Here is an 18,521-nt window from a genome sequence, read left to right as displayed (position 1 = left end):
TGCCACCTGCTGCCCATCATGTGCTCCTACCTTATTTATTTACAGTCTATCGCTCCCACTCATCCTCTCTGCTGTAATGAAGTACAAGCAACGGTGTATTGTTTGAGTAAAGGTCACATTTATTCTTTCCAGGGAGATATTCCTTTGCTTGAATATGTTACAAAATACACGAAAAGAAAAAAAAGAAAGAGAGATATATTCACATATTCAACAATGACAGGTGCTGAAACAGACTTAAACTCTCCAGATTTTCACATTGCAGTAAATACAGCTTATAAATGGATTGATTGGACGTTGCAGACAAATACACACACACTATTACTACTCAAAGGACTATTACATATTTGTGTGTGAGTGTATTTGTGAATGTGAAGTCCATGACAGGAAGTCCTTCTCTCCTGTCTGAACTCTTTCCTCCCTGGAGCATGTGGAGGTTTGCAGAGTGGATGGATTTTGTGCAGAGGGCGTGCTCACTTCTTCTTCTCTGGCTTGTCGTTGTACTCCAGGAAGAAATCGTTACAGGCCACAGTAAGAGCTCCGACCAGTATGATGAACTCGGTGAAATCTACCTCCCCGTCATTGTTGGAATCCAGATCTCCCATGACCTTATCCACTGCCTCCTTATCCTGGGCGTTCTGCATGTGTGAGGATAGAAAATAAAAGAAATGAAGGCTTGGATCTGTTTTATACTCATGAAACTGTGCCAGCTTGTACTCTTCCTTACCCCGAGGTAGTTGCCGAGCTCTGCGGTAAGCATCTCTTTGAGCTCAGCCCTGCTCAGTGTGTATTTGTCGCCCTCGTTTCCAGAGTACTTATGGAAGGTCTGGATCATGAGCTGCATGGCGTTCTCCAGGGTGGAGGCGTTCTCTGAGTTGGGCAAAGACATTCTGGAGAAGGATAGAAGAAGGGTGAGAGGAGGAGTAAAAGAGAGCAGTCCATGTCAGCACAGGATGGACTGATGCACGGAGACACACACACAGAAACCTGAATTCTCACTGAGATAGATACAAACTGATCTAGGTGTTTTTAATCTAGTGACAGAAGGGGCATTTTGCCGAGTCGGAAACCCTGCACAGCCCCGGAGTCGAGTCGATCTAACTGTTTCCTCCCTGTCAGTCGCCCTGATAAGATTCCGCTACAGATTAAACTGATCCTCAATCTGTTTGTTGCTTTGCACCAGCGAGAGGACCGCTGGGAGTCAGGACATAGTCAGCAGCCGGACATGTGAGCCAGCTGATAAGAATGAGACTCTAATCTGGTAAAACAGCCAAACCAGTGGAGGGGATGTAACCAGGACACGCAGAGGCAACCTGATCTGGCTTTTACTTTACATCCACCGGATGGTAGAAAACACCGGAGACAGGTGTAAGTCTTTGCCTTCCTTGAACCTGCACCACCTCTGAACTGTGAAGGCTTTTCCTAACTGTCAGTCACACCTTACATCAGTCACTCCTCATGGACACAGTGTTACAAATGCTGCATAAAACCTAATCACTAAGACATTTTTTGGCAGAACTCATAAGCTCAAGATAAATTTAGGTTCCATGAGTGAATCAACAGAAAGCTATCTCTGTCTTTGTTGATCATTTGCACAAGAACTTTTTCAACAGGCAGTCCACCCGCAGAGAGCATCATGCATTAAAAAAGTCCGAAACAACCTAAGAGAAGAAAAAAAAGAGACAGCTTTCAGAGTGCAAGTCTTCCCTGGACATCTTTTCTTACCTGAGAGTAGGGCGAGTGCTGGCCTGGTGGTCAGGTGCAGAGAGAGAAGGCAAGAGCGACTGATGAGGAGGATGAGATGGACAACGTCTTAAATACACCCCTCACTCCACCCATCCCACTTATCCCTTCCTCCCCTTTCCCTCCTTCCACCTGTTGCTCCTCTCCTCTTCCACCCCCACTTCTCCTCTCCTCCTTCTCTGTTTACGCATCAGACACCTGCTATCATCAAAATGGACACACGCACCCACCCCCCTCTGTCAGAGTTGACTTATCGACAAAAAAACACAGTAACTACAGCATTAGGTAAATTGAAATACCCATAATATGACCACAAGCCCCACCGCAGACGCTGTTAAATGAGGGCTTTTTACTCTTAGATGTCAGGTTGCATGGAAGTCAAACATACACATTTCTCATCTTTTAGATTTATTTATTAATCTAGATTGTTTTGGTGTAAGTTGAAGAGTGTTGGAGATATCGGCTGTGGAGGTGTCTGCCTTCTCTTGAATAAAATGGGAAAAAATCTTTCTGAGTTATTTAATTTTTGTATGTAGAGTTCAATTTTATTCTCAATGTACATTTTCTTTTGTACTGGCCCTAATACTTTGCGGATTATTTGGTAACACTTTACAATAACCATCTAAGTGATGTTAATAGATGGTTTATAAACCAATTATTATTAACCATTTACAAAATTCTATGCATATTTAATATTTAAATGTTTTCAAGCAATTTCTTAGGTATACGAATCATTTTGAAATCATTTACATACTTAATATGGTGTTAAAATGTTATAATGAGTGTAAAGCTATTAATAAACTAATAATTATGCTTGTTTATGGTAAAGTAAACTATTTGGCATTTATAAATTATAGTTCAACATTATTACATTTTCTATTCACCATTCTAAATGGCCTATATATGGTTTATAAATGATGATTAAACATTAATAAACTACCTGTTTACCATTTATAAATGGTCTATTTACCATCTATAAATGATGGTTATTGTAAAGTGTTACCGATTATTTTAACAGACAAACAGACATCCCATGAAAAATGACATGCAAAATATAGATTTTGTTTTTGGGGGTGAACTGTCTCTTTAAGGTACCAACTGTTAATTTGAGACATGAATTTAGTCTGCAACATTCATTCTTTAATGGGCTCAACAGCCGCCCAACAACATTTCATAAATGAGTTATTGTGCAGCTATCCTCCTCTGTTGTGCAACACTTCAGGTACTGCATGTAAAAACAAAGAACAGGTTTCGTAGCAGGGCTTAAACAAACACAGTACCAAGAGCAAGATGAATAACACTATAACTCTTCTAATATGTGCAGGAAGGAATGTTGCAGTATGGGTGCAGGTAGGATGTTTACTAGAAGAAAGAGGGGGGGTCATGCCTGATACAGTATCCGAAGGATTAGTGTAGCACTGATGAATGGAGCCATCACACCTGGCAGCCATGCAGAGAAATCCCCATACAAAGACACACACAAAGGTAAAACATGCCAAAGCAAGGACACACACACTTTCACGAACACGTTCACACCTCAAGCTCCAAAAACACACCACACTAAGGCAATATAATGGATACAGTGAGAGGCATGAAAAGTAAATGAGGAGCGAAAATAAAGGACAGTATGATTATGTACACTCTTGAAGATCATACTCATGAAAGCAAACAACATTAATGCACAAGCACTGCAAGCTGTCATGAAATGTATGTTTGATAATGGTAAGTGCATCTTCTTGTTTGTGTCTCCGCTGCAGTGTATTGTGTCAGTGAGTGGGGGTAGCACAGTGTGTGTATGTATGCACCATATGTGTGTATGTATAGTGTTGCAGAGGCGAGGATGGTGCACAATAGGAAGCGTATACTGTATGTCAGGATCTGGTTGCAATAGTTGATGCATCTAAAGGCTGCTGAGTTTGACTAGTCAGGGATGTCACAGCTATATTTAGCATGTGTTGCCAGTGGCTGTGGAAGGAGCAGGTATCATTGCAGCGGTGTCTGTGGGACAATGTCAAACCATAGGAGGAAACCACTGCACATGTACAGTATTTTGTTCTAGCTGAATGTTAATGGAAGCTAAAGGAAAACCTGCAAAATGATCATCTGTAGATCAAGGTTATTATAGTTAACGAAAACTAACAAAATAACGAAAACTAGAATTGAAAAAACATTTTTGTTAACTGAAATTAAAAAAAAAAAATAGAGTTTTTAAAAAAACGATAACTAACTGAAACTGTATTGTGTGGTTACAAAACTAACTAAAACTAGCTAAAATTATAGTGAAAATGTCCTTAGTTTTCGTTTTTGTCAACTTTTTTCATTCATAATTCAGTGTTTCTATTTGAACATGCAACACATGGTGAATATGTTTACTGAGACTGGGATGTCTACACTCCAACCAAAATTCAAAACAGTTAATAACCTTATTGGGGCTGAGATGGATAAACCAAAGGAAATAAAGGCAAAATTTATTATGACCACTTTGAATCTGGCACCCAACACATAGCCCATTACAAAAAAACTAAAACTAACACTAAAACTAATAAAAACTAAACTAAAACTAAGCATTTTTAAAAAAAAATAAAAACTAAACTAAAACTAGAAAACTCACTCTTAAAACTAACTAAAACTAACTGAATTTGAAAACAAAAATATGTAGATAATGTAGATCAACTACTCTGTAAAACCTAACTTGTCGTTTCAACTTAAATATTTATATTTATTGTCCATGCTGCAAAATCATTTTTATGTCAAGACAACAAAGACAATGGAGTTAACTCAAATGAATCTTGCTATTTGACACAATATTTTAAGTTAAAATTACTATTTGCACAAATCTTTGTTATATTGAATAGGGAAAATAAGTTATAATGACAAACAAGCAACATTGGGTTTCACAGTGTAATCGCTCTGGGCTGCCTTGAATTCTAGAAGAAAATTTTGTTTTCTCACCTCCACTGTGAACGAAGAATCCAAAAATAGAGAAAAAAAAATAGACAAACTCATGCAATGGAATCCAAGTCACATTTATCCTCCTTTTCGAATATGTATTCTACATGTCATGTTCAATATTTTGTCTAAGTCTTTTTTTATTATTATTTTGCTTTCATATTCGAAATAAACTTCAATCAATCAATCAATCAATCAATCAATCAATCAATCAATCAATCAATCAATCAATCAATCAATCAATCAATCAATCAATCAATCAATCAATCCAGTTGTATGCTCACTATTTTCCAAACAAATTAATTTTCACTGAGACAAAGTTATCTTCAAGAATTCTAGGTAACACAGAGTAAGTGAGTGATTGATATACAGTCATGGAAAAAAAATGATTAGACCATTGTTTTCTTCAATTTCTTGTTAATGTTAATACCGAGTACAACTAAAGGTACATTTGTTTGGACAAATATAATGATAACAACAAAAATAGCCCATAAGAGTTTCATTTAAGAGCTGATATCTAGACATTTTCCATGGTTTTCTTGATAATAACCAAAATCATTATCAAGAAAACCATGGAAAATGGCTAGATATCAGCTCTTAAATTGTTATTCTTATGAGCTATTTTTGTTGTGTATATATATATAATTAATGGCTAATGCCAGCAATCAGACACTCTAATGCAAATTGAAACAAATAACAAACTGCACACAATATATTTTTCTTACATAAAGCTTTTATTTTGACAATAAAGCAAGTATCTTTGTGAAATTGGTATAAAAAAAGACACTCCCCGCTTAGAGTCCTTCAATGTGTCCCTGACAGTTAACATCATTATGGTGTGACTGAAAAAAGGCAGATCTGGACAGACATTAAGAGCATTATAGTAGTTGTTTTTTAGCTGAATGAAAGTGACTATGGACTGTTGCAGAAAAAAAGGTTATGTTTTAACATTCAGAGATGATAAAAGATACTTAGAAAATACAAAAAAAGATTTTTTTTTTAAAAAAAGGTTAATTTGCTGATCCAAGCTTCTATGATGCATCTTGACTGGTTCCAGTCTTGATCTCACTGTAGGAGTTGGCCAGTGAGCCAATCAGACTGAGGTACTCCCCGAAGCTGATCTTTCCATCTTGGTTGGCATCCAGTCCCATCTGCATCTCCTTCACGGCAGAGGAGCAGCTTGCATTCTGAACAAAAAGAAATAAACCAAACATGACTAAAAAATAATTTTAAAAAAATCATACTAATATGCTGAATGTATGTACACTCAAAAAAAGCAAACTGGGTGTCTGTTACCTTCTCCTTAGTCTAACATGTAGCTTCTACTAAATAAAATGATGTTTTGTGGTTGAACAGTTTTAAAACATGTAGTTTTAGCATAAAATGGAACACTTTAAAATGTACTAGAATACTTTCTGTTAAAACAACCTAATTCAATTGCTGAATATAATATTTATTTCCTGAATAATTACTATTATGTTCATTTTCATATGATAAAGGTAATCTTTTAGGCTAAACCACTTCAACCTAACTGTTTAGTTGGCAATTAATTCATGTACTTCACTATTTTAAAAAGTAGTTGTAACTACCCTATTAAATAAAGTAACTCTTAATAATGTCATACACGTTTAAATGGCCCAAGAAAATTACATTAGTATGTTACAATTACCCTTAGAAATCTAGTTGGACTGAGCCCTGGTAATTAAAAGTAACGCAAATACATCATGTTGACCCGACATATTTACATTTTGTTCACTCAACAAAACTGTTTCTCGTTAAATTAAAGCATTTTATTTAGGTGGAAATTATTTCCATAATTTTATTTCATTCTGGGAACAAGTTATTTTTTTGAGTGTAGTTTCTTACCTCCATGAGGCCACCAAGCTGTTTCTTTACTAGTTTATTGAAGGCACCGCTGTCTAGGTTTTCCTTCCCCCTGGAAGAATTAAGAAATGTGGTCACCAATGTCTTGATGGCGCCCTCCATATCTAAAGAGAGAGGGACAAGGACAAAAAGTCAAAGAATTGAGTGTCAGAAGTGGCAAGAAGAGATATGGTCATATCTTAGACACTGGGTGTAGCCGATGGGTACATTCCCATGCATTTTATTGGGTCTTGGGTAGATAAAAGGCTTATTTTAGAGGACTACATCATGACCTTGGGATCCCTGTGCACAGCTGACTGATTAGGGATTCATAATTAAGGCTATGCAATCATAATATATTAAAATAAAGTTATATTACAACGATTCACTTGATCTTGCATGTGTGATATTGAAAACATAGACAATAAATTGAGTTGTGTTAAAAACCACATTGTTCTGCAAGTAAATAGTTATAATAGTGATAATAGTAAAGCAAAACTCTGATTTAAGCAAACACTACAGGTTCAAATTAAATAAGATATCACCTTGAAACTTCCCCAGTTGGTTGCTTACATTAAGACAATTATTACACACGTTTTCTGAAATGTAAATATGCATATCTAAGTTTTAGTGAATTTATCTTCAGGTGCAAAAAGACAGCAAAGTAAATAATAAATAAACACCTCAATGTGTATTTTGGATTGTTTTATCGAAGCAAAATAGCCCAAAGTGTCACAGAATTGGCCAATGCATTGAAAAAAAAATGTTTCTGCCTGAAGGGTCATAAGACACAACAATCATGAGTCATTCTTTGGCATAAGATGGATCATATCCTTAATTTAAATTGAAAAACAAGTGATGTCAGCATAGAAAAAGAGGAAGGACGAGAAGGAACCAGGAGGAGAGGAGGGGACACAGCCTGGAGGCTCGCTGAGGTAAACAGAGCGAGAGAGGGAGAGAGGGAGTGATGGAAGGCTGAAGAGGAGGGGAGTCTCTGAGGTAAACACAATGGGAGCTGTGATCTCTGACGGTGGACATCTGATACCCAGAAGCCAGCGGGAGGCCACAGGTTCAGATTACTGCCTGCTGCCCGTCTGCTGCAGCACACCTCTCCTCACACTGTAGGAACACACTGCAAACTGTGCTCAAGTATGAAGTGAAAAACATAACACGGCACCAACAGATTCAACGAGCCTGAAACATCTAATGCTGCTGTTATTGGTATGATCTCAGAGTCATGTGAAGCTAAATCATCAGCCTTTGGTTCTTTCCACTCACTGTTTATTGCTAAGTTGGACCTGAAACTACACTACACACTGACAAAATGAAAAGTCAGTTTGTTCACTCAACACTATACAGTAGGCCATTTCACAGGTCAGCACAGGTGCAAATAATAAAAAAAAACAATGGCTGAGTTCCATTTAGCTGCTTCAGTTTCAGTGGCATGGCAACACCTGTGCTTTTGCTACTATAACAAGTCAAAATGTCTGCTGTGAGAAAGCTCTGGTGCCATGCATAAAAGAAATAGAGGAACTGCTCACAGCTGCAACAAATTAAAATAGCAGATCATGGAAGCCCATTCAGGCACAGTGGTTATTATACTATTTACAGTCGGACTGTCAGCGGCTCTAGCATCCAACTCTGCCTAGTACACATTCACTTACGGCACTATACACACACTCTCACACACCCATACTTTATACTTTATACTGCGTACTGCACACACTGACCTATAAAGTATTTTTTGTCTTTATTGTTCATAACAGATCTGCAGTACATACCTCTATTTAGCTGTTATTCTGTGTTTATTTTGAGTGTAGCAACACATTCTACACTATTTTTTCACCTGTACTGCCTCCAATGTTGTATCATATATATATATATATATATATATATATATATATATATATATATATATATATATATATATATATAGATATAGATATATATCTCCCCTGTTCCAGTAGTGGATGAAGTACTCAGATCCCTTACTTAAATAAAAAAAAAGTACTAGTATAACACTGCAGAATTACTCCACTACAAGTAAAAATCCTGCATTCAAAACTTACTTCAGTAAAAGTACAAAAGTATCAACATCAAAATGTACTTAAAGTATAAAAGGTAAAGTACTTGTTGTGCAGAATGGACTCAGACTGTTTTATATATTCTATATATTCTAGTATATTATTGTATAATTTGTAATGATGCAATTATGTAAGCCACATTTTATTCATAAGTATTTCAACTACTTAATATACTGTACTGTGTTTCAAATTTAAAAGATGTCTAATCAATTTTAATTTATCATGTTTTTCATGTTAAATCTCGATCAGAAAAGTAACTAAATCTGGCAGCTAAATGTAGTGGAGCAACAAGTACAATATTTACCTCAAAATGCAGTGGAGTATAAAATTACATTAAATTGAAATACTCAAGTAAAGGACACATTCCTCAAAATTATACTTAAGTACAGTACTTGAGTAAATGTACTTAGTTACATTCCTCCCTGTTTGTGCTGCTGATACTGTGTATATAGCGCATATTCATACCCCTTACTGTTTATCCCACATTTTGTTCATTTTATATTTTCTGTAAATTACTCTGCACTTCACAGCTTTTTTGCACCTCTGATAAGATGCTACACAGCATGTTGTTGTCTCTAGTAGCTGTACTCTCTGCAATAACAATAAAGTCTAATCTAATATTTATTGTGGCTGGTGAGAGATCCTCCTGATTTTTCCTTGTGAATGGAAAAGTGTATGTATGTATGAATGACACACTTTTTGTGAAAGCTTTTGGAAAATACTTTTTTTGTGTATAACTTTCAAAAAAAAGAAAATTAGAATTAGAATATGGAAATAGGATATAATGTCCTGCCTATAGGAAGAGTTAAGGCCAGTGCATGAACAACCAAAGGCATACACACATACTTGAACCAGCAGAGGGATCTCTCTGGGTTTCTGTTCCCATTTAGCTCTCTGTTGTCTCAACAAACAACATTTCCAAGGCAACAGAAAATAAAAAGCCTGAATAAATGCTGCAGATACTTGAGCACAGCTGATAAGTATCGCAGCAGTTTGGCGCGAGACCTTGCCGCGGGGTTTCCACTGAGTATCGGAAACTACCAGGAGGCAGCGGTGGCCGCAGGACGGCTAATGATAATGGCTGCCTGTGGACATGCTGCTGGAGTAACTGTAGAAGCTGGTAAATCTCCCATCTGACACAGATGTCACACCTCAATGCTCACACTATGCTGCCACACTGTCCTACACACAAAGACATACAGATAGACAGACAGAAAGATAGAAACACGCACACACATATCTAAGGTTGGACAACACCAATTAGCTGCATTAACCTAATTACTGGGTGAGTGAGAGCATGCACCCAAACCCTGGATTCTGTTTCATGTCTAACTGCCGTGCCAGCACACGCACACACACACACACACACACACACACACACTCTTGTACTTCTATCTTTGTGAGGGCCCTCATTGGAATAGTGAATTCCCTTGCAAGGTTATAATAGTTTTGAATTATTCATTCGTTTTAGCTTTAATTTCGTGGTGATTTTTTTGTTTTCAAATTCAGTTAGTTTGAATGAGTTTTCGAGTGAGTTTGTTAGTTTTAGTTTAGTATTTTTTTTTTTTTAAATGCTATAGCTTGAGTTTAGTAGTTAGTTTTATTTTTTTTGTAATGGGTTATTTGTTGGGTGGGAGATTAAAAGAGGTCAGAGTAAAATTTGCCTTTATGTCCTTTGGTTTATCAATCTTCATTATGTATGAAAAAAGTTGACAAAAATGAAAACAAAGGACATTTTCACTATGATTTTAGTTCGTTTTGTGAGGACTGGCCAGAATGTCCTCACTTTGCGAAAATGCTCTCACTCTGTTGGTAAAAACGTGTTCCGGTCCTCACTATGTAGGAAGAACAAGTACACACACACACACACACACACACACACACACACACACAGAAACACACAGAAGTGGACACACAACTCTTTCCAGCATACAAGTGAGCATCTGTCATCAGCATGCTGTTCATAATTATTTAATGGGTTACTATAATTGTCCCAACACCTTCCTACCACCATCTACAAGCTGAACAGCAGCACGGGAGCAGGCAGACCAGTCAGCGTGTGTGTGTGTGTGTGTGTGTGTGTTTGTATCTGTCCAGCCCATATATCAAAATGCCCGACAGGCCACCATCCATTAGCGTCTCTTCCTAGTGTAATGAGATGAACATGAAACCAAGTCGGCTTTGGTCAGAACTGGAGACATCGGGGCCACAGAATTACAAATGGGTAGAAAGGAGCATGTGGTGGGTTTGTCTGATAAGAGCAAGAGGTGGCCTGACAGCGAGTGTGTGCTGAGTACAAATGAAGCTTCCCTGCAGCCTCTCAGCACACTCACATTCACAGCCTGGAGATTACTATGACTCAAGTGTAATGAATGCTTGTGTGAGGCTCAGTGCTTGTTGTATTTGCGTTGCTGGTTCCCTTTGTGGCATTTTACTGGAATTTTGCACCACACACACGCAAGTTCAGTGATTCACAAACTTTTTTTGGCTGAAGACATTTTACAATAAAGCAGAAGTCTACATGTGACCCATCGTCTCCAGTTACATATGTTTATGGATTATAACCCGGTTAATTAGGAGTGATATATATTTTTGAGGTCTAAAGTTGTAAAACTATCCAGTAATTCTCATTAAAGGTTTGAACAGGGTGTTTTTTAAACAAAAGGGGACAAATGGGGGGGTCTTGAGTCACTTGTAAGGGGGAAAAATAAGGAATCCAACATTTTATTGATCCGAGTTTGATCATCGTTTCACTATGAGGACAAAGTTTTTGTTCATCTTCAAACCAGAAAATATCTAATTACATCTTTATTGAATTACTGAGAGGGGATTTCTTGAAACAAAATCCTCTCAAATTTGTGCTCTTTTGACTAATGTGCATCCATTGTGGGAGTCCTTTCCGAAAAAGAAACTGGGAACTGAAACTGGGAACTGGATTAGTGCATCTGAAAAAATATAATCATGTTTTCCCCTTTACTGTCCTGTTTTCTACAATCCCTCATATCTTGCCAACTCTTAACGGATCCACGGACTATATAACTCACTAAACAAACCGGTTTTATTAAATTGGGTAATTAAATGTTTCCTATTCATATGGTATAATAACTGTTTTCTGGAAAATTAATTGATCCATGTGTTTTCTTTATATGTTGCCTAGACTTTGTGTTGTTGTGTTATTATCCATTTTCCTCATTGCAACATGTTTTGTCTGTAACTTTCTGGACCACACCCAACATTTGGCTAATAACTCCTGTATTAGGGAACAAAGCACTGCACAAGAGCCCATAATTGTTTTCTCACCTAATTTTTAATGCTGATTTTATTTCTGTTAGATTTTTAGATTTTCTATTGGCCTCCCCCTGACCGTGGATGGATCACTGAACAGGCCTACTAGTCACAGGCCCAGGGGTTTAAAGTGACAGGGGCCGCACCCTGCACCTACTTCACCTGCAAAGTGTCACTCATAAAGACTAATCGTGACTGCAAAGAAATGCAAAAAGCATCACAAAGAGACACAAAAGCAAAAAGAGATGTAGAACGATTTCAAAGAAATGCAAAGCAACAACAAAAATAGGTGAAACAGCTTCAACGTATAATGTCTGGTTTGGCTTTTTGCTCCACGCCACTGCATTTACAAAAACCTTGGAGTCACCCCTGTTTCAACCCCAATAAGTTTAAATAGTAATAATTATGTGTCTTGCACTGTACTGTGTATTATATTGTGTGTCTCTAAGTTTTCTTTGGGTCCTGAAGGTGCTGCAGAAAAAAGTTGTCAGGTAATATGCACTGTAAAAAAAAATCAGTTTAATTTACAGTAAAATACCGGCAGCTTTGGTTGCCAGAACTTCACTGTAAAAAATACAGTGAGCGTATGTAAATGTAAATATCAGCAAAAACTGTAATTTATACTGAATAATCCCATTACTTTTAGGACAATTGTGTCATCATGGTATTTCTCCAATAATTTTACATCAAAATTTTATATTTTTACACTAAAACTGTGTTTTCTGCAGTTTATGGCAGTTGAATTTAAAGTTTTATGATATTCTTTGATTTACAGTAATTAAAAGTATTCACTACGGTGATGTACAATGTTTGATTTGACAACCTATTTCTGATGCAATTTGACATTGTTTTACTGTAATTTCTACAAAGGTATTTTACAGTGTGTACAGTGTGTAGGCTTCTGTTTAGTGTGTGTGTACACTGCACAGCACCTCCCAGATAGATCAAATAAAGCATGATAGACGTGCAGACGGGTAGAGTTTAGTCAGCAGGGCTTTGAGACTTGAACAAGTACAAACCAGTTTACAGGTAGGCATTAGTCAGGTAGGGCCACACAGCCCAACCAGTCCACCTCAACCTGAAGCAGACTGCCACTAAGTGTTGGGTATCTTTTTATATGTCAGTGAAAGTTTTTACCACACTGACCACGGGTCACACATGTCATTATTCTGCCACCTGATAGTTCATGAGCATTGATAAATGCAGCGATCAGCTCCACCCTGCTCGTGTTGTTTGCGTTAGGTGTGTCTGACTCACTTCCTCCATGCATGTTACCTGTCATCGCCCAGGTCGCTTTTTCTCCTGCGCGTCATTAACCACACCAGGTCGAAGCTATCTGAGTCTCGCTACCGGAGTCTTATCATAACGTTAATAATGCAGACTGATAAGAGACAAATCTGACCGCCGGTACAACGATCACAGTATGACTGTTTAACGGGGCGAAAACAGCCTCGGCACATATGCCAAAGCTAGTCAGCGCCGTGCGTAACGGAGATGTCAGGGGCTTGCCCGCGTCCCACATTTACATTTAGCCCTAACTAATCCTGACAATTTGTAGAGCGGCCAGAGGCAGGACTGACACACAGCAAATAAATAAGTTAACGTGAGGCGAGACTCCGGTTTCTCCTGAAGTGTAAAGGGATTGGGGTTAGATTACCAAGGAGAACCTGATCCCCGATGCCACCAAGCTTGGTAATGACAATAGAGACGCTCGCTAATTATGCAAAATGTAGGACACAGTGGGGGAAAATCAGATAAAATGATAGTTTTGCCCCAAAAGATCCAGACTAGAGACACAAACGACTACTTAGAATAAAGCAGACTTACCGTTAGGACAGGAAAACAAAAGTAAAGTAACTGCGCTCCTTCTCTCGCTCAGATGCTCCTCCTCAGTCCTGCGCTAGATTAACCAGTAACACATATCTTTTCCGTGATTTAACTTCTCACTCCAGCCAATTTTTTTTTCATTGTCATAGGGCGTGTGCCTGGGAGAGAAGGAATGTGGAAAGAGGCGCAGCTTAAGCAACAGAGCAGTTTTTTCTTTAACATTTTCTAACAAACATTCCCGCTGTTAAAGAAAACAGAGTAAGACTTTGTAATGTGGTTTAGTGAATATTTCCCTCTTTTATATGCCTGTTTTGCACATTCATCTGCATTTTTTTTTCTGCCACACTTTCTCTCAACATGTAGCAACAAGCGCGCGCTCATGTTTAAGTGCGCGTGTGTTCAAAGCTTTCCCAACAGACAGATGTACTCAAGCCACACCCTGAAACTTTACTCACTTGTGTAAAGAAGGGAAAGATAGTGTTCAATTGGAAGGAAACTTTTGAACAAACTTTTGGTCAAACGGAGGACTGAAAAAACATTTTACATTTCGTTTTTATTTCCAGCTTTAAACACAAAGTCCAACTCCGGTAAGACCACACGTCTGTTTGTGTGCTGAGGGAGATGATAAACACCAAGTTATCACACAAGTAGATTCATTTCCTGGAGCATTACCCTGATAATAACCCTAACCTGGTTTGACCTTGTTGTTTTGCTTTTTGCTTTTGACCCCACTTGGACAAGCCGTACCCAATTAACTGGTCTTTAGTCAGAAATGTGTCCCCCAAGGTGGTCTAAGTCAGGAACCCACACACACAAACACACACTCAGCTTCAGAAAATGCATTCCCATCCTGCAACTCCCTCGTAGACCTGTAAGCACAAGCAGCTGTGTGTGTGTGTGTGTGTGTGTGTGTGCTGGGAAACAGGACTGGTTCTAATGCTGCACAAATAATACTCTGTGAGTGAGTCTGTGCCAGTTTGGCAACTACTGATGAGAGGACGGTGAGTGAAGAATTGCTGGGAACTGTTAAAGACACAGCATTGTGAAGCTGAAACTGACTTTAGGGTGTTTTCCACTTGGCTGTTTTCCCATTTCTACACAGTATGGCACACAGACAAGTCAGTAACAAGCATTAAAACTGTAACAGAGTATCTGAGGACACTCTATTGGCTGAACCCCCCATGCTTGCTTGCAAGATGCCCAATCAGATGCCAGAACTCCAGGAAGTTGAGCTCTCCATCATTGTTCTTGTCCAATGAACTCATGAGCTGGTCGATGGCAGCGGGGTCGGCAGCAGCCTGCAGGAAAACAGGAAGATACATCAAATGCTACAGAAAATCCTGAATAGTGAGAGTCACTGTGGATCAACTGTGATGTTAATGGTTGTGTGTGTGGGGCGATGAGACAGAAGCAAGCTGACTACTGGCATGCACACCCGTTTAAAAAATTAATGCAACGTCAGCAGAAGTGGTTTGGCACAAGCAGCTGAGGCTCTGTCGCCATCTAGTGGCCAAAGTGGTTATTTCAAGCGTTCGTGTGAGGAGAAACATGGAATTTTCCACACTTGGAAAAGGCAGCACTGTATTTTATGTGGAGCTTCAGGAACTACTGCTTTCTGCCATTGTGCTCTGGTTAAACATGACAACACAACCACAACCAGACCAGACTAGAGGGAAACTTGGAAGTCTCTGAAGGGTGGTAACTCCCTCTTCATGACAAACTTATTGTTTCTCTGGAACACAGTGAAACAGTAAATGTAGGCTTACATCCTGTCCCAACATGAGATATTATTGCTCTAAATCACAGGAAAGAGTGCAAAGAGTAAAATATTCTCAAATGTTCTTTCAACTATTTGACTCAGAAGTACAGTGAGACCACATGCAATTAAAACTTCCCACATAGAACAAGTACAAAAGTATGACTAACACTTAATTATATGGTCACAACAAAAAGGGCAAATGTGGCATCCAGATGATACGCATTTGAATATGAATCTGCCCTTATGAGGAAGCTTGTTTTTCTGAGCAAACAATGACCAAACTTTTGTTCCTGATTGTTATGTATCTGTACGGCTGGTAATATTCTACATTTTTTGATGTCAACTAATCAAATGAAAAGACAAAAAAGCCACAAGGCGTTGTCCGTCTCTAAATACTTCCCAATGTCCTCAGCCCTTCTGTGACTCTGAGTCACAAACCCATTTGTTACTTCTAAAGATAAAGTTATTACTGACACTCTTAAAACAGGCTCACTGATTCCCTAAAACAGCCTGTTGCTTTTAGCAGAAACACTAAAAATAGAATAAATAGTGGATTTATAGGGGTCTATTTTCAGGCTCACATTAAAGGAAGTATTCACCCTTAAAATGATCATTTGTATGCCAGTAAATCACCCTGTATTACTTTGAATTCTGGAAGAAAACTTTGCTTTTCTCGCATGCCTCCACAGTGAACAAACAAACGGTAGCACTTTACTTGAAGGTATCGTCATAATAGTGATATGATACTGTCATAACTGTGACATGACACCATCATAAACGTGTCATAAACATTATGTCAATGTCATAAACGTTTATGACTGCTGTCATTAAGTGTCATTCGGTTTTTGTCATGACAAGTTGACATTCCTTGGGTTGTCTTGATTATGACAACTTGACTTTAATCAAAGTGACATTACCACAAAATATACAGACCAATTCTAGCAGTTTTGGGTATCTTGTCGGTATTCTGTTAAACATCTATGACAAAGTGCTAGAATTGGTCTGTAACCTTGCACATCTAATTATAATAATCATTATGCCAACTTGCCATAAACACAAATATAGAAACATATTTTGTTTATGTCAAGTTGCTATGACAAAGACATTTTGTGGTAATGTCACTTTGATTAAAGTCAAGTTATCACAATAAAGACATCCCAAACAAACTTAATGTCAAGTTGTCATGACAAACAGTTATGACAGTATCATGTCACTATTATGATGATACCTTCAAGTAAAGTGTTAGCATAAGATTTTCACAAATGTATATGTTTGGGAAGAAGTGCACACAGGACTGTATATGTGAGTTGACACAAAGAAAATACAGAATATCCATGTTATTATCCTTTAAGTCCAATACATACCAGTTTTAAGATACACTCAAAGGTATACTATACCAAACAGTTACTCAGTTTGAATGGTTGAAAGCTATCAATAACACAATTTACCAGATTTCCTAAAATAGGAGTAATGTGCCCTTCGTTTTGGTTTTGGTGAGGAGTCTTGCTGCAGGCTTTTGGGCAAGCTGTAATTTGTGTAAACTCTGTTTACTCAGACATGTAGACAGAGTTAAAATAGTCCAAATGAGCATAATTAACAAATACACAAATACATCCTACACTGCACTGGTGCATCACTGCAGTAGTGTTGTTAGTTAAACCTACTGTAGCCTTACTTAATGGAAAAAATATGTTTTGGGTTATTTAATCATTTAAGTTATTATTATATACAATAATTATTTCATTATTATTTATGGAACTTTCACTATAATTTATGTATTCATTTTCATGTGTTATATTTAAGTTGATATTACTTGTCCCCTTGCCAAAGTTAATTAGTTCCTACCTGCCCTTGTTTTGGGGGACAAGTATAGGTGAGGGGTAGTCAATCGGATGTGGTAGTTTCGCGGGGTTTCTCTTGTGTTGTGACCCGTGAAGTGGAATGCTGTATGCTGTCCTGCCGATATTGGTTATTAAAGAAGATAAAGGAATAAGTGTGGAGTTATCTTGTAGCCCGCTCATCACCCATCAGCCCGAGAGACTGGAGAACGCTACCCCGACAAGAAATAAGGGTTACACTACTATTCTTACCTTGACAAGGTTAGGGAGCTCTGATGTGACCAGTTTGTGGAACTCATCTCGGCTCAGTGTGTCAGAGGATCCATCCCTGCCAGCATAGGCCTTGAACTGGGACACCAGCACACCAATAGCAGACTCCATCACAAGTTGAGAGGCGAATAGTTTGGCCAATATTTCAGGAAAGGCAAGAACAAGAAATGCTGTTGATCATAATAATGAACAGTTAATTTACATGTAGATGAAGTTCAAATTCTGATAAAAGAAACAACAAACTACACAAATCTAAATTAAAAGATGAGCGAGACTCACCGACTCAGGTTTGTGTGGTTAAAATGAGATCCTCCTGGCCTTTTTCTAGCCGACCTCTGCTGGTGCAGAAAATCAATTATTCACTCATTTCTCTTCATATATTTACAGTTTGTGTTTTCTGAACACTAATCAGTGCAACCAGTAAAAATGTAAACCAAGTTTTCCAAACACCACTGACCTTTTCCATGACGTGATTGCATTTCAAGATGCAATCTCAGCGTGTAACTCGTCTCTGGCAGGATATGGGTTGCTGGATGAATCACCTCATTCAGGAAGCTCCAGACTAACAATCAGAGTTAGGGCGGGTTAAACATATTACAAATAGTTTAATGTTCTGCTCAGTTCATGCCAATGCATGGACAATAGCCTCACATTTTTTTACTTTGCAAACTGTGGGCAAAAAGCTGCAGAGAGCAAAAAGAAAGCGGTAAATCAGATATAATTACACAGTCTGTGCTGCGAAAACTTTTGAGAATGAGACACTTGGGTTTCACCTCAGAAAAGTTGTATCATTTAAGCCAAAGCTGTGACAGAATGTGCACAATTGGCATATTAGGGAGGCAGTTAGTGCTGACAAGCACAATGGCTTTATCATCCAAATATCCCACACCTAGTTTTCTTGTCTTA

General features: G+C 38.1%; 3 protein-coding genes across 3 annotated transcripts; all 3 read right to left on the bottom strand.

The window, feature by feature from the left end:
* Positions 1 to 102: 102 nt before the first annotated feature.
* Positions 103 to 1,962, bottom strand: s100t (S100 calcium binding protein T). Its single transcript, XM_059338679.1, has 2 exons — positions 725 to 1,962; positions 103 to 635 (listed from the first exon to the last, which is right to left on the bottom strand). Exons 1-2 carry the CDS (start codon positions 884 to 886, stop codon positions 471 to 473), a joined length of 327 nt encoding a protein of 108 aa, XP_059194662.1. The 5' UTR covers positions 887 to 1,962; the 3' UTR covers positions 103 to 470.
* Positions 1,963 to 5,404: 3,442 nt separating this feature from the next.
* On the bottom strand, positions 5,405 to 13,955 carry si:ch211-105c13.3 (uncharacterized protein LOC325758 homolog). Its single transcript, XM_059339588.1, has 3 exons — positions 13,749 to 13,955; positions 6,556 to 6,677; positions 5,405 to 5,876 (listed from the first exon to the last, which is right to left on the bottom strand). Exons 2-3 carry the CDS (start codon positions 6,673 to 6,675, stop codon positions 5,721 to 5,723), a joined length of 276 nt encoding a protein of 91 aa, XP_059195571.1. The 5' UTR covers positions 6,676 to 6,677; positions 13,749 to 13,955; the 3' UTR covers positions 5,405 to 5,720.
* A 725-nt stretch (positions 13,956 to 14,680) lies between these two features.
* Positions 14,681 to 17,735, bottom strand: LOC131976825 (protein S100-A13-like). The gene is made up of 2 exons (XM_059339993.1): positions 17,598 to 17,735; positions 14,681 to 15,046 (listed from the first exon to the last, which is right to left on the bottom strand). The coding sequence occupies exons 1-2, from the start codon at positions 17,724 to 17,726 to the stop codon at positions 14,912 to 14,914; spliced, it is 264 nt and encodes an 87-aa protein (XP_059195976.1). The 5' UTR covers positions 17,727 to 17,735; the 3' UTR covers positions 14,681 to 14,911.
* Positions 17,736 to 18,521: the final 786 nt, after the last annotated feature.

This window comes from Centropristis striata, chromosome 8, assembly GCF_030273125.1.
Source record: "Centropristis striata isolate RG_2023a ecotype Rhode Island chromosome 8, C.striata_1.0, whole genome shotgun sequence".
NCBI classification, from domain to species: Eukaryota; Metazoa; Chordata; class Actinopteri; order Perciformes; family Serranidae; genus Centropristis; species Centropristis striata.
This window is presented reverse-complemented; position numbering and strand designations above follow the sequence as displayed.